We start from the raw sequence: 15,529 nt of genomic DNA, 5'->3' as shown, positions 1-15,529 counted from the left end.
ACTTTCGAAATAATATGTTTGGCCAATGTGAGAGAGAGAGAAGTTGTTTTTGTTTTGTTTTGTTTTAATATTTGTTTGTTTGTTATTTTGCTATTAAATGATCGCTTTTTATAACACAGAGCGTATATGACGACTACCTTGATTTGACATTTTTTTTTTTAGAATTCTTTGATTATCTTGCTTAGTATTATCGAAAGTTCGAAATTGCATATTGTTCAATACCATGTGACATATGATTGATTGACACAATCGTTTTATCACAGTCCCAACAGTCATCTTGATTTCATGAGGGCATGTACAAGTACTAGATCATGTAGATATCGATACTGTCCACACTATGCTGTCAAGTCTCGGATTAGTCACTCGCATTCTATCAATTATAAACTTCATTAGTAATTGTCATACTGCACGAGATTTTCATCTGTCCAGCGTAAGTATTGCACCATTAATGTTATTCCCAGCTTGTCCAAGAGCCATTGTGAAGTGCTGGGTCCGCCTCAGGATCAAGGGGCGGCCAGTAAACAGGCGCGGATGAATCGAGATAAAACTGAAGTCGGTCGAGGAGGAAATTTACCATTGCAGGGTTCTCATCTGACAAGTCGGTCTTCTCTAGTGGGTCGTCTCTGATGTTGAAAAGCCAAGTTTTCTTGGTAGGAGGAGTGGAAGGATTGATGGGAGAGATTCCCGAGCCAGGGACGGGAATCCAGCTGCTGTTGTCTGTCAACGTGATGAACATATTTGACTAGGTTAGAATGGAGCCGTAGAAGTGTGTCTTGTAGTATTACAGATATTCTCTACAATTCATTGTGATGACATATAAATTTATAATTTATATTCTTTCTGGTCAGTTTATTCTGTCTTTATTTGTTACAAACTCAAAAAGCTGCATCACTTCGGTGATCCCTCGCATTTATCCCCAAGTTGAATTTATCCTTCGGGTTTATGCCAGGTTCAAGTGTGTGCGTGTGTGTCACACACAAACACACTGCTATAGCTTCTGACCACCCGAGCATTGAGAATTAAAGGTTTCTGGGACGAATACTGCACTAGGGCTTTCTATAGCTCAGTCGGTAGAGCACCGGTCTAGCAATCCGGAGGTCTCGGGTTCGAATCCCGATGGAATCCCATTTTCTTTGCTCACTTTTCCACTAATAATTTATATTCTTTCTGGTCAGTTTATTCTGTCTTTATTTGAAATATAAATTTGTAATGATTTCTTATGATTCAGTCACATTTTGCCCATGTATTTCTTCAACCAGTATGTTTACTGATTCATGTAAACGAATGACGTGTATCTTAATTTCATTTGGAAATGTATAAAAGTTACATTGTAGTTAATTTGTTTATATGAAATTGTCATATCATATGCTTTGGCCGGAAATGAAATAAAAATGAAATGAAATGAAATGTGTTTACTATGTGAGTATAAATCATGCTTGTATGATTGTGTATATATTGAAAATTGTATTCATTCATATGTGTACATGTACATGAATGTACGTATGTATGTCTGTATGTATGTATGCAGATATTCCTATGTGTACACCCATATGCCAACAAGAAGAATTTCCTTTATGGACAATAAATGAATCTGAATCTGAATCTGAATCTGACTTTAATGCTCCATCATTTCGCATTTGTTTTCACGAATTATCAAAATATCTGTATTATTGTAGGTATACTCTCTTTCATGTATATGCTGGTGTGCATTTAATGCGTACATCTAATTATCTTACGATTCTTTGATATGTATTTAATGTTCTTATTTGCCTTTACTTAATTCTAACCCGTATGAATGATCCCAACTCCCCCCCCCCCCCCTTCGCTGGAAAGAAGGGTCTGATAGTTAATCGCATTTCTTGTAAGCATATTGTGAGAATACATATTTATGCATATCGGGATATTTGTTGTGTGACCACTCCATTCACCGACGCGATAACCCATGATTTTTTTTTCCCAAGTTTTGACTGAACCCCCCCCCCCAAAAAAAAAAATAATATTTACACCTAAATTCCATCCTCTTGGAAGGTGTGCCCCTCTCCCACGACCTCATTATTCTGTGTCGCTACGCCTGTAATTACGAAATCTAGTTTATTTCTCGGTCTTTCCTGCATCTTACGTAGTCTAACTTAAAAGGGAAATCTAAGACAAATTAGAGTTATTCTTAAAAGAAAAAAAAAGGAAGGTACTGTACGATGATGTGAACTTTCACTAACTTTCATTATATAGTTCTTGAACAGTCAATATAAATATACAAAATAATAGTATATTGATGATGCAATCCTCTCAAAATTTGCCCTACCAGTGTGTACATAAAGTCATGAAATTTCGGGGGGGGGGGGGGTTTCCTGATTTTACACAGTTATGCCCGAGTCTCAAATTCAGATAGGAGTTTGTAACTGATCGTTACTTTGCGTGAGCGAGCTCGTGCTCCGAAATCTTCCCTGAGTTGGTAGGCGCCTTAAAAGCACTAAATATGGCCGCCGCGAGTAGTAACCACAGAATGGAAACGAGCCACAGCCTCTACAAAGGACATTCAATCCGTTGAAGATCAGCTGGATTTGAAGAGACCGAATTGATACCCGAATTCCAATTATTTATTCCAGACACTACATAAGCATTATTTCTTATCATACTGGCGCAAGATGATTTTCGCACTCTCTTAAAAAAATGTCTCCTGTTAAAGGACAAGTCCACCTTCATATGCGTGTGGATTGAATGAATGCAGCAGTGTTAGTAGAACACATCAGTGAAAGTTTGGGGAAAATCGGACAATCCACTCAAAAGTTAGGAATTTTTAAAGTATCTGCGATGTCACATGCGTACAACCATATAAAGAAAATAAAAAGAGAATTTCACAAAACTTTACTTTTTGAATAAAGTGCACATTTCATCGACTTGCTACTGACATAGGGTAATATAATTCCCCCTGCCTTCTGAAAGAGAGAATTAAAGTGTTCTTTTGTTATGCGAGAAAAGTGAAAATATGTTGAATTTTCTTTATTCTTTCTTTATATTGTTGTTCTCATGTGACATCACAAGCGATAGTAGTCTTCTCATTCAGCCTTGAGTGAGCAGAAACTTCAAAAAATTCATGACTTTTGAACGGATTGTCCAATTTTCCTCAAACTTTCAATGATGTGCTCTACTAATATTGCTGCATTCACTCAACCCACATGTCTATGAAGGTGAACAAGTCCTTTAATATCCATGCACGGATATAATCCCTATACTACATCATAAAATCCTTACGAACTGATCTGATTGTATACTGTACGCTTACATTGCCTGCCTGTCAGTAGTTTCCAGTCCATGTATCTGAGTGCTGCAGTAATATCTTTAGTGAAGACAGGTGGCATGGCGATTGGTTCTTCTGATCCCTTATGCGGGATCCCGGGCGGGTCGATGTTATACAGCATTTCATGGCGAGGAGAGGCGCTTCCTTCCCTGAAAGTAATAACACGTAGAACAGTTTCTATCAAATCTTCGTTACATTTTATGATAATCTATATAATGTAACTACCATACAACATCCTAACTGAAATATTTGATTTTTTTAATGTATAAGGTTCAAGGTCTACTTTTTGTCTTTGCTGACTAATCTTTCATTCAACCGAATGGCTTACACATCTCTGTGAATATAGCTTTTATTTGCATTGCGATACCCATTATTTTCCACTCAAAACATTCATAGCTTTATGAATTATATATATATATATATATATACATATATACACTACTTACTTGATAACTATTCTATTCTAGACTTACTTGATACTATTCCATTGGTTAAATCCGTCCAGTTCAGATCGGTTTACCACGCCACCAGCCACGCCTTGCACTAACGTTGGATACCAATCGCTGACATGAATCAGTTCGTTGCTCACCGAACCCCGAACAGAGGGGTCGAGAAGGGGACTCGCCACGAACCCAATGCCGCGTGTTCCTCCCTCCCAGAGGGATCCTTTCCACCCTCGAAGGGGCCAGTTGTAACCCCCTGCTGATACCTGCCCACCATTGTCTAGCATACAAAGATTGACCAGCAACGTAACTATTAATGGCGAATGGTGTGTGCTCCATTTTACACATGGACACACACAAACAAGGTATGATAACAACTCTTGGTGGAATGGCAATTATTGTAACGACAAGAATCCAGCTTCCTGACTGGCTGTAGTTAGGGAGGTTTTCATTCCATCATGAGTTACAATCAATAGGGTGTAATTTATGAAATGTGGCCCAGGTTAACAAACACTGGAACGGAGACATACCAAGAAGGTACTTGTTCCCCCGGGGACAAACTGAAAAAGCCTGTCTTTATATTGCTCTTTGAGCAATTTGAAAATTAATGGCAATTTCGCCACTTCTAATTTGTATTAAAAATATGTTTGCTTAGCTGATTTCGTACCTTTCTTCTATAGATGTTAACAAGTACCTAGACCTAACAATGCGCAAATGCTGAATAGGCGTCATTTTGGACTTGTTTATTTTGGTCTGACATGCAGTTGTCGACTTTTTTTAGATTCTAGATGGTTTACGAAGGTAGTGCAACAGACTTTGCTACCACCATCCATCCAGTCTACACCTATTGTAGTTTGTCTGAGGATAACTCTCCTGAACTTTCAGGCCAATCATTCTTAAAAAATTCAGGAAAAGGAATACATGTATATGGAAATGAAAGTCTTCTTTCATCGAACCCCTCCTCTACATACATACACACACACACACACACACACACAATCATTTCAATTGGACATCTCCTCGGTTGCTACAAACCACATTACAAACGAGAAAAGGAAAAAAAAAAACTACGACCTAATCATTGTTAGACTCATTTATGTAATCATTCAAAGAACTATGTCGATTATTCGATTGTATGGAGGAATTTAAAGAAATCCGACGAATGATATGAATTTCTGTCGAATCATGGTCATTATTTGAACGGGAATTCAACGGTTGAATCATTATGGGGAACAAAAGAGGAAAAGCAATTTGAAGATATGATTTCGTCCAGTGCTTAATACAATGTGGACTTTAAAATCATTCCCTATAATGAGCTTTGTAGATGCCTATCAAGATCTTTTAATATACATGTTCACTTTGCCACACAGATTTATTTCGAGTGCGTTGCGATTTGTTTCTCAACATCGAGCTATTGGTGATATAAATAAGTGAATACCTGTAGAAAAGACCAAAACAGTATTTTCCCACAGATTATTTGCTTTCAGGGCTCTTGTGATATTGCCCACAGCTTCGTCCATACACGCCACCATGGCAGCATAGTATCTTCGATGGTAGTCCTCGACAGACCGATACGGATAGAGATAATGGTCGAGAGCCTGAAGAGGGCCATGGACGGCTTGGAATGGTACGTAGAGAAATAAAGGCTGGGAGGGAGAGAAAAAGAAATGAGAAGAGAATACAATAAATAAATCACAATATACATACATACAAATTACAACACTTGTGAAGAGAATTAATTTTATTCTTTTATGTGGTCTGTGGTTAGGGACATGATTTCGATGAGGGTTTTTTGACTTCAACTAATAAACAAGCTTTTTCGAGCAAAGTTGCACTTGGAAAACTTCGAGCCAATCACTGAAGATGACGGATTATCCTTCAAGCGAGCAATAATGTCATAGCTGTGGCATAGTGGATAAGACTCCAGGCTCTCCGGATTGGAGAACTTGAGTTTGAATCCCTCCCAGTGCTTACATGCTTGGAGAAGATATTTTACCTACCATGTCCCTCTTGACCAGGGTGGATAAATGGGTACCTGGCAACGCTAGGGTAATAATAATGGCTGGGCCCTCTGGTAGAGCAGGAGTCCCTGGGTAAGTAAGACCTTATCATTTTTTATTATCATTATCATCACAATGAAAAGGACCTATGCACTCTATTATTCTTCTTTTTCTTTTTCTTTTTTCTTTTTTGCTGTCTATCGTCTCAGATAATCTTGTCGATTTTCGAAGAAGATTATATCGGTTTGAACTGAATAAGTGACGAAGTATGTGCATCTCCTTTCCCTACATCGACCTAAATAAGCACTGAATTGATCAGTGTTTAAGTAGCAGCCATGATAAAAAAAAAAAAAATCATGGACGTACATACTCTAGCAGAATTCGAACCAGTTCAGGATTCAGTTGCTGTGAAAACACCTCGACGGAAGAATTTCATGAATTTGAATAATTACGCAGTACAGCTGCATGCTATAAGAATTAGAACCAACACTTGTTGTCGGGCGAAAGCTCAGTGGTCTAGTAGATATGACGCCTGTCCGGTAATCAAGAGGTTGTAGGTTCGAATCCTGCTCGAGTGTGCAGGCCCATGATTTGTTATTATGGCTACTAATAAAATACTGATCAATTCAGTGCTTATTAACGTCAATAGGCGTTTTCACATCAGCCCGATAAAAATCCAAGCTCGAGATATGTTTTAATGTCCCAAGTCAGAAAAATAGCGCGCTCAATGATTTCGAAACATTGGGCTGATGTGAAAACGCCTCATGTAGGGCAATATGTCAATCAGTTTCTATGTGCATCTCATTGTTAGCAGGCAATTTGGACACAGTTTGATTATCTAAAAGACTGGCAATACTTATATCGTCCACTCCCCCCCCCCCCCCCTGAACGGTGGTGCAGTTTGGACAAAGTTTATAACTTATTACTTGAAAAAAAAAAAACTAACTTCTAAACATGAAAGGGCTATAGATCCTGCAGCCTGAGGATTTTCCTGGACTGCAGCGCATATAAGAGTTACAATGATCTCATTAAATCAGTAGAAATTCCAATATTGATTAACGAACAAAATGGGCGAAGATGCGAGATCCGTTATTTATTTGACTCATTAAATATGGATAATATATTTGAAGATGATAACTGACCATGGGGTAGGCCAATCAACGAAGCCATAATCAACGATCGTTCTTGAATATTTCTGTGATATTAGACAAATATTCAAATGGTTGTGACTTTCAAATTGGAGGAATGTCTACCTTAGATGCATCGTGATTGCGGATGATTTGCTCAGCTCTCTGAGTAAAGATTAGCGTGGAGTACTGTCCCGTGTATTGATCGGCTACCTGTTCTTCGTTATCCCGAAGGTCTTTTCCTATGAAGCCATCTTCAGATGTTGTGTGTTGAAAGTAATTACTATGACCTCCCAGGAACCCTGCAAGGAAAACAATAACAGCAATTAATTTCTCTCAAATCAAAATGCACACGTTTGAGAGTCAGAACTTAAGACATAATGGACATACGCTCCTGAAGAGCTTAAATGTTGGACAAGTTGGTAGCGTGTAGGGATTACTATTGAGGAAGGGCTGAAATGGAAAGGACGGAAACGCGATTGTGTAATCATGCATTGTGACTGATAAAGGAACCGTTTACTATATTTCGGTCTTATTTGGCTATTGAAGGCCGTGTCACACCAGCCTTGCGTGCGACTTGCAAAGAACAATTTTGACTACCCGGAGGTCCCCGTAGATGATCCGCACATGACAGTACCTAGCATGTATCTCAAAAGTAGTCGCCCGGAGGTGCGCACGCATATGTCTTTACCCGCAACCGTGTTTAGGCCCTGTCACACCTTTCCAGGCAAGCTACTCGGGCTTGTTACGTGTAGGGATTTTCTAGCATACCGGACATTCCTGAGGGCGGAAAAGGATTTGTGCGAGTCAGCGCATGTGTCTTACTTGCTGTCTTACTATACTGTGTGACCTTTGTACCAGTCGCGTGGGGGCTGACAACTCATACCCCTTTCATAAACTCAATAATGCGGATAATATCCGCAACATTTGGTCGTAAAATCGGAGAGGGGAAAGAATAATGCGCATTATTTCGACCCTTCTATTATCCGCATAATAGCAGCATCGGGACGAGATTTTGAGTTTATGAACGCAAACCCAAATAATGCGGATAATTGCCAGGGTGCGGTCAAACGTCACCTGTCTTTCCCGCAGAAGGGGGGTGTGCAGTCACCATGACGATTATCCGCCTTTTTCAGAACGGGCGCTCGTAAAAGTAATGCGGATTATTTTCAGAGTTTGTGAACGCATTTTTTATTGAATTGTCCGCATTATTCTTATGCGGATAATAGGAGGATGAGTTTATGAAAGGGGTATCAGTGAAGGAATTCCTCTAATGGAATGGCTGAAATCTCACAGAATTTCATTATCTTGGCTGCATACGGGACTGCGAAGTACCTGCGTGGGAACTGCCTGGGAAGTACTGCCGCTAAGGGTCTTCTACTGGCGTTCTGCGTGGACCTTTACGGGCATTCCCGCGACTCATCCGGAAAAAGTTTTGGTCATGCTCAAAACTTGGCTGCGGTTAAATCGGACTTGCGTGAGCACCTCCGGACAACTACGCGCTAGATACTGTCATGTGCGGACCAACTGCGGAGAGCTCCGGGGTGTAAATTTGTTTCCCCGCAAGTCAAGCCGCAGAAGTTCCCCCGTACGGTATGACAAGGCATGAATGAAAATTGCAAACATTCTTGTTCGCCCGCTGAAAATCTTCTACGTGCTGGAAACTACCTCCTCGCCACAAGCCCGCGTAGCTTGCCCGGAATAGTGTGACACGGCCTTAAAGGCCGTATCACACCTTTCTGGGCAAGCCTTGCGTGTGACTTGCAAAGAACAATTGGAGGTCCCCGTAGATGATCCGCATATAACAATACCTAGCACGTATCTCGGCCGTAGTCGCCCGGAGGTGCGCAAGCAATTTCTTTTTACCCGCAACCATGTTTAGGCTCTATCACACCTTTCCGGGCACTCTACTCCGGCTTGTTGCCTGTAGGGATTTTTCACCATACGGGACAAAGGATTTTGGCGAGTCATTGCATGTGTCTTACTTGTTGGACGCGTTCTACTTAAATCTTACTCGCGAGTTAACTGTGTGACCTTTGCAACAGTCGCGTGGGGGCTGACAACTCAGTGAAGGAATTCCTTTGAAATTATGGCAGACAGTGGCGTAACTACGGGGGGGCATGGGGGGGGGCATGTGCCCCCCCCCCCTCCCCAATCCGCTGGTAAAAAAAAAAAAGAAAAAAAAGAAGAAAAAAAGAAAAAAAAAACCTACCAAAATGGTAATTCAAGGGTTAGTAAACTGCTTTTGAAATCGACATGAAAGGATGATCAAGAAAAAAGATATTTTTCTAACATTTCTTTTAACCATATAATTAAAGAGGTATTATAGTGAAACATTGTTCAAAAAGCCCGGAAACGACAAAAGATTGTGATTCAGTGTGATTCCTGGTTGGCATTTTGAATACAAGCAGGATGTGCGCACTTAGTGTACTCAGAACATCGGAATGGCAAAAAGAGCCGCTGCAATGTTGCGCAATGTGATGTTTGATAGGTTGTACACATTTGCTATCAAAGCTTGATCATTGATTTTGCAGTGTTGCTTTACATACTAGTCTATATTAAAATGCCTTGCATTGCCAATAATAAGACTTGACCTTGGCTATTTCCTAACTTTTCCATCTATATGAAACACACACACACTCACAAACACAAACAAATTAGGGGATGCTCTATATAAAGTGCAGATTTTGGACATCCTTCTCCCGCTTGGTCACTTCGAAGCCCCCTCGCTGGTCATACCTCCCCCAATCATGAACATAAACCGACACCCTTGACTACCAGTGGCGGATCCAGGGGGCGCACCGGGCGCCCCCTCCCTCTAAAGCGAAAAAATATATATGTAGCTATAAACGACAGTTTTTGGACTGTAAAATGTCAAAATTTTCAAGCTCGCTCGCTTCACTCGCTCGCATTTAATCGCTATGCAATTCTCCTGATGTTGCTGTCAGTAATTGCCAACAACTGCGCCCGGTGCGCCCCCTCTCCTTAATTTCCAGAGCGAAAAAATATAGCTACAAACGGCAGTTTTGGGACTGTAAAATGTCAAAATTTTCAAGCTCGCTCGCTTCGCTCGCTCGCATTTAATCGCTATGCAATTCTCCTGATGTTGCTGTCAGTAATTGCCAGCAGTTGCGCCCGGTGCGCCCCCTCTCCTTAATTTCCAGAGCGAAAAAATATAGCTACAAACGGCAGTTTTGGGACTGTAAAATGTCAAAATTTTCAAGCTCGCTCGCTTCGCTCGCTCGCATTTAATCGCTATGCAATTCTCCTGATGTTGCTGTCAGTAATTGCCAGCAGTTGCATCCGATGCGCCCCCTCCCCTTAATTTCCAAAGCGAAAAAAATATACCTAAAAACGGCAGTTTTGGGACTGTAAAATGTCAAAATTTTCAAGCTCGCTCGCTTCGCTTGCTCGCATTTAATCGCTATGCAATTCTCCTGATGTTGCTGTCAGTAATTGCCAGCATTTGCGCCCGGTGCGCCCCCTCTCCTTAATTTCCAGAGTGAAAAAATATAGCTACAAACGGCAGTTTTGGGACTGTAAAATGTCAAAATTTTCAAGCTCGCTCGCTTCGCTCGCTCGCATTTAATCGCTATGCAATTCTCCTGATGTTGCTGTCAGTAATTGCCAGCAGTTGCACCCGATGCGCCCCCTCCCCTTAATTTCCAAAGCGAAAAAATATACCTAAAAACGGCAGTTTTGGGAACATAAAATGTCAAAATTTTCAAGCTCGCTCGCTTCGCTCGCTCGCATTTAACCGTTATATGCCATTCTCCTGATATTACTGCCAGTAATTGCCAGCAGTTGCACCCGGTGCGCCCCCCCCCCCTGAATTTCCAAAGCGAAAAAATATAGCTACAAACGGCAGTTTGGGGACTGTAAAATGTCAAAATTTTCAAGCTCGCTCGCTTCGCTCGTTCGCATTTAATCGTTATGCCATTCTCGTGATGATACTGCCAGCAACTGCCAGCGCCCGGTGCAAACCCCTTAATTTCCAAAGCAAATATATATATATATATATATATATATGTATATATATATATATACATACATATATTATTATATATAGCTAAAAACGGCAGTTTGGGGACTGTAAAAATGATGTCAAAATGTTCAAGCTCGCTCGCTGCGCTCGCTCGCGTTTAATTGTTACGTTATGCAATTCTGATGTTGCTGCCATGAGGTGCCCCCCCCCCCAATGTCTTGACCCACGGTACGCCACTGATGGCAGAAGTCCCACAGAATGTTATTATCTTGACTGCATACGGGACTGCGAATTACATGCTTGAGAGTTGCCTGCGAGGTGCTGTCGCTAAGGCCCTCCGATCCCTGGCATTCTGCGTGGATCTCTCCGGGCATCCCCGCGTCTCGCCCGGAAAAAGGAAAAAAAAAAAATGGTCACGCTCAAAACTTGGCTGCGGTTAAATCGGACTTGCGAGCGCACTTCCGGGCAACTACAGGCGAGATACTCGCAGGGTACTGTTAGGTGCGGACCAACTGCGGAGAGCTCCGGGTAGCAAATTCGTTTCCCCGCAAGTCAAGCCGCAAAACATATGACAAGGCCTTGAGCATTCTCAAAACTTGTTCCGAGTGAGTCATCCCTCCTCGCAACAAGCCCGGTTACCTTGCCCGGAAAGGTGTGAGCCTTTTGAGACTCAACTGCCTTTAAAGAAACAGTATTATTTGCATTTAATTTTTGCATATGAAACTGCTTAAGTGATGATTCCCAATGTACACTACATTGCAAGAGCATTTGTTCGTGATGTAGACTATATGATTCTAGAGAGTTATTATCTTCTTGAATAGCTTTCTAGTTTTCCTGAGGGTTGCCTTCATTTTATTCTGGACGGCTCTCAGCCGTTTATGATGAGATCAAAACAGGGTAGATTGTTTAGAACTGCTAATGTGACCTTTTTGACAAAAAAAAAAAAAAAATGGGTGCACGAATCAATTAACGAACGATGAGCATCCATGTGTATAGTAGGCATTACTAACATTCGTATAAACTTGTTATTGCTGTCATAAAATGAATATAGCAATTGATAAAAATCTTACCGAAGAAAGTTTGAAAACCCCTGTGAGTTGGCCAACAGTCTTTTTTGTAGAAGCCGAGATGCCACTTTCCCACCATGTGCGTAGAGTAGCCAAGCTCCAACAATTTTTCGGCAAGGGTGGGTACTTCCAAAGGCAAGCAACTTCGCTGAGGGCTTCTTATGATACTGTGCTGCATGCCAGTGTGAATCTGTAAAAGTGAAAGATATCTAAAGATGTCCAGGTTTTCTTTCACCTAAGAGGAATGCCTTCATTAGCTGCTTAATTTGGTTGCCCCTCGAGTGTCTTTTGTAAAGAATGGATGTTTGACGTATTTTCTTAATGGCTGCTCCCTCTCCTATTACTTCCGTATTGTCCGTAGCACCAAACAGAACTGTAAGATCATAATCCTTACCAACACCTAGACCCCGTTTACAGTGCGGGGCTGGGCCGAGCCCGGCCTCAATTGCGGGACCGAACCCGGGCTTTTAATTAAAACCTTTCAATATTTTGTCGTAGTGGCGCTCTGCTTGTAAACAAACGCAATTTGGTGTAGTCTGGTGTCCAGACCCTTTGCCAACTGAATTCCGTGCTTCGTCGCCGTTCGGCAAAGCCTTTTGCCGAAGGAAAAATCTTTAGCAGGACAAAACCACCTTAAACTATCGACGCTGAGGGCCGAGACTACCTCTACAGCTTGGCCATATGCGCTGCCGATTTTGGTCCCTCATTTTGGCCTTTTGCGGGTTTACAGTGAAATGAAGGTCGGTGAGCCCGGCCTTTTCACTCACTGTAAACGGGGTCCAATTCTTGTGAGTCTTTTGTGTAGCAATCCTACACAAGATACGTTACATGTGTCCATAGGATACTATGCGTTGTACTATGTAGACGGTATCGGTTATCCTATCATGTATTTGGTTAAATAAATCCTGTTCCACATCCTTCAGTCAAGAAAGTTGAACGTTTCGAAACAATACCTGCATATGTTTACCTGATATCTTCCGCTCAGAAGCTGGCTACGTGTAGGAGTGCAGATTGGCTGTACATAGTAATTCTCCAGTTTTACGCCCCCAGCGGCCAGACGATCTAAGTTGGGTGTCCTTATCTCGGAGCCATGGTAACCGATGTCGCTGAAACCCAAGTCGTCTGCGAGAAGGAAGACAATGTGTGGTCTGGGTGATGACCGAAACCGTGACATCAGATTGAGGAGGAGCAGACAGCAGCAGAAGAGAAGTGAAGAGGGACCCGCGGAAGCCATGCCGAGCAATTAGCATCCAGCTGGAAAGAATTTGGAGAGCTTTACCTAGCTGCTTCAAATAACACATCCATGGACTCAATGCTTCCATGACTATGAGTGTTGGGCCACGAAAGATACTTAAAGGGATCGTATAGTTTTTGTTTTTGGTGAGATAATGAACAACCTCCTATAAAATATGAAAGAGCATGAAATTCCGAAAGAAATAACCGACATTTAATTGACGAAAACTGGTTATGAAATATCCTGAATTTAAAAATAAAAGGTGGGTCCTATTATGATAACTTTGTTTTACTCTTTTTTTGGATGTTTCAGCCATTTAAAAACAGATTTTCATCAAATTAATTTTGAATTCCACTTAGAATGGTAATAATTATGCTCTGTACTCTTTCATAAGTGCTTTATCGGTATCTTGCAAAACGTTAAAAGCCCAATCTTCATATCAACCATATACTGTACCATCCTGTTAATGGGGTATGATTACATTCTACATCATTCACTGTGTTTACGTGTTTATGTACACTGCCATCCCGATACACTGCCGATGGTTTCATTTTGTGTATGTATGTGTGTGTGTATGATTCCAGAAAAGAGTGATGTCATAGAAAAGGAGAGTAATCGAGGAAAACACAGTGCATGTGACCACATTGAAAACACATTGTCTGACATGTATACACATTGTTGAATTCGAGCATTTTAATATCGTGAGCACATTATGAATAATCGATTCAAAGTGTAAACCAGAACATGTAGGCATTCGATTCATAAAATCAGTGTCCTAGATTATTGAATCTAGCTGCAACACATTCTGCTACTGTTTCTGCCAAAAATCCAACATAAACACACACGTGCGCGCGCGCACGCGCACGCACACACACACCCTCACCTGTACTACACAAAAACACTAAAACATAAACAGCATGTGCACGTTCATCTATAAGCCTAATCATACAATCGAACATACAGTATGAATGTTCAAACACAACAATCGTGCCAATGCTTGTATGAAGGAATGTACAGTTCACAAAATTATTACCACACTGATTCGAGCTAACAAAACTTGTCAATAGACCGGCTTATTCTATAAAGTATTCAGATTTTAAGCATGTTTTGTTTTCAGAAGTTTTCCCCAAAAGCTTGCCTATGATACATGGGAGAGATCAGGTGAATGAATTGTTTCGTTACTACGATGCAGGTTGTAGGAAAAGAAACGGACAGAAGTTGGAATGCATTACAGAAACGGTATATTATGCAGGTGAAGAATCCATCCACTCTGGCACAGTACCATGCACCCACCTGTGATCGATCGACGAAATTGCACTATCGGCACGATGTCAAAGAAAAAATGGTTTACATCAACCACCTCTTGTTTTAACACTGTGTGCTATGGCCGTACGGTAGAGCAGACTCTTGAACAATTTTCTTGTATGAACTCGTCAAACGCATTACACAAAGTCATGTATGCCACTACAGATCTGATAAAGCGCGAGTATGACCACCATCAAGCCATTGGGGACATTTTTCACCTTACGAAAACATGGATGAAGCTTCCAGCAGCGAAGAGACGTTATTATCCTTGATTATGGCAATAAACGCGAGATGAGTGGTTGACACAGCGTATTTTGTGGCCATTGCTGAATTTCATCCGCATTCTCGAAATTGATTGACCTCGCTCACAGAACTCTCGCTGGTGGCTGACTGACTCCATTTCGATGATTCAGTGTGGCGATGACACCCTCGCTATCAGCAAGCATAATAATTACGTTTCACACTGGGAGCTGCCTATGGCTTAACGGAGTATTAGAATTTGTAACGAGGATATACATGTATGGCAACAACAGATTTGGTGAATACTCCTGTAGGCTTGAGTTTAGCGATGTCTAATTTTTCTCACTTGAGGATCGCGTTTAGAAAGCGACTGCTATTATCAATACAGTCACTAGTGAACCCTAATTGTGACGGGACCAGAAACTAAGGCCTACTCAAATCAACCCTACGTGCAATTGAAATGTCTTCAACTGTCGGAATCAAGACTTCTGCATTCACAGTACTATCACGTGGGACTGATAGAGAGAGGGCTTACAGTTCCTACCAACCGACTGCGTGCGTGCTGAAATGGGTAATTGCTGCCCTGCATTCCAACATCAATAAATGGAGAATGCCCAACCTGAACTGCAAATAAAAAAGAAAAAATACGTTAGCATTCACCTCATAAGAAGCTAAAGAGATCTACCCCTTTGTCTTTGTGATAGTTTAAAGGACATAACCTTCAAATAAGATCATCTCTTGCATAACGAATCCATGTCTCCTTTCTTTGATTTGTTAGTCTGTTCGTTTGTTTGTTTGTTTTTTTCACATGCCTTTTCTCAATAAAGGAA

At 41.2% G+C, this 15,529-nt stretch overlaps 1 protein-coding gene across 1 annotated transcript; it reads right to left on the bottom strand.

Moving 5' to 3' along the window:
* Positions 1 to 451: 451 nt before the first annotated feature.
* On the bottom strand, positions 452 to 13,154 carry LOC140229611 (arylsulfatase B-like). The gene is made up of 7 exons (XM_072309859.1): positions 12,888 to 13,154; positions 11,924 to 12,110; positions 6,995 to 7,170; positions 5,180 to 5,387; positions 3,772 to 4,021; positions 3,284 to 3,447; positions 452 to 717 (listed from the first exon to the last, which is right to left on the bottom strand). The coding sequence occupies exons 1-7, from the start codon at positions 13,152 to 13,154 to the stop codon at positions 452 to 454; spliced, it is 1,518 nt and encodes a 505-aa protein (XP_072165960.1).
* Positions 13,155 to 15,529: the final 2,375 nt, after the last annotated feature.

Source organism: Diadema setosum, chromosome 6 (assembly GCF_964275005.1).
Source record: "Diadema setosum chromosome 6, eeDiaSeto1, whole genome shotgun sequence".
Lineage (NCBI taxonomy): Eukaryota > Metazoa > Echinodermata > Echinoidea > Diadematoida > Diadematidae > Diadema > Diadema setosum.
The sequence above is the reverse complement of the archived record's forward strand: the minus strand, read 5'-3'. Positions and strand labels throughout refer to the sequence as shown.

Coding starts and splice junctions, on each gene's coding strand:
- LOC140229611 (XM_072309859.1), bottom strand. CDS start 13,154: ATGGCTTCCGCGGGTCCCTCTTCACTTCTCTTCTGCTGCTGTCTGCTC. Junction 4,022..5,179: donor TGTTTTGGTCTTTTCTACAG/GTATTCACTTAT, acceptor TTTGTATGCTAG/ACAATGGTGGGCAGGTATCA. Junction 3,448..3,771: donor AACCAATGGAATAGTATCAA/GTAAGTCTAGAA, acceptor TATTACTTTCAG/GGAAGGAAGCGCCTCTCCTC.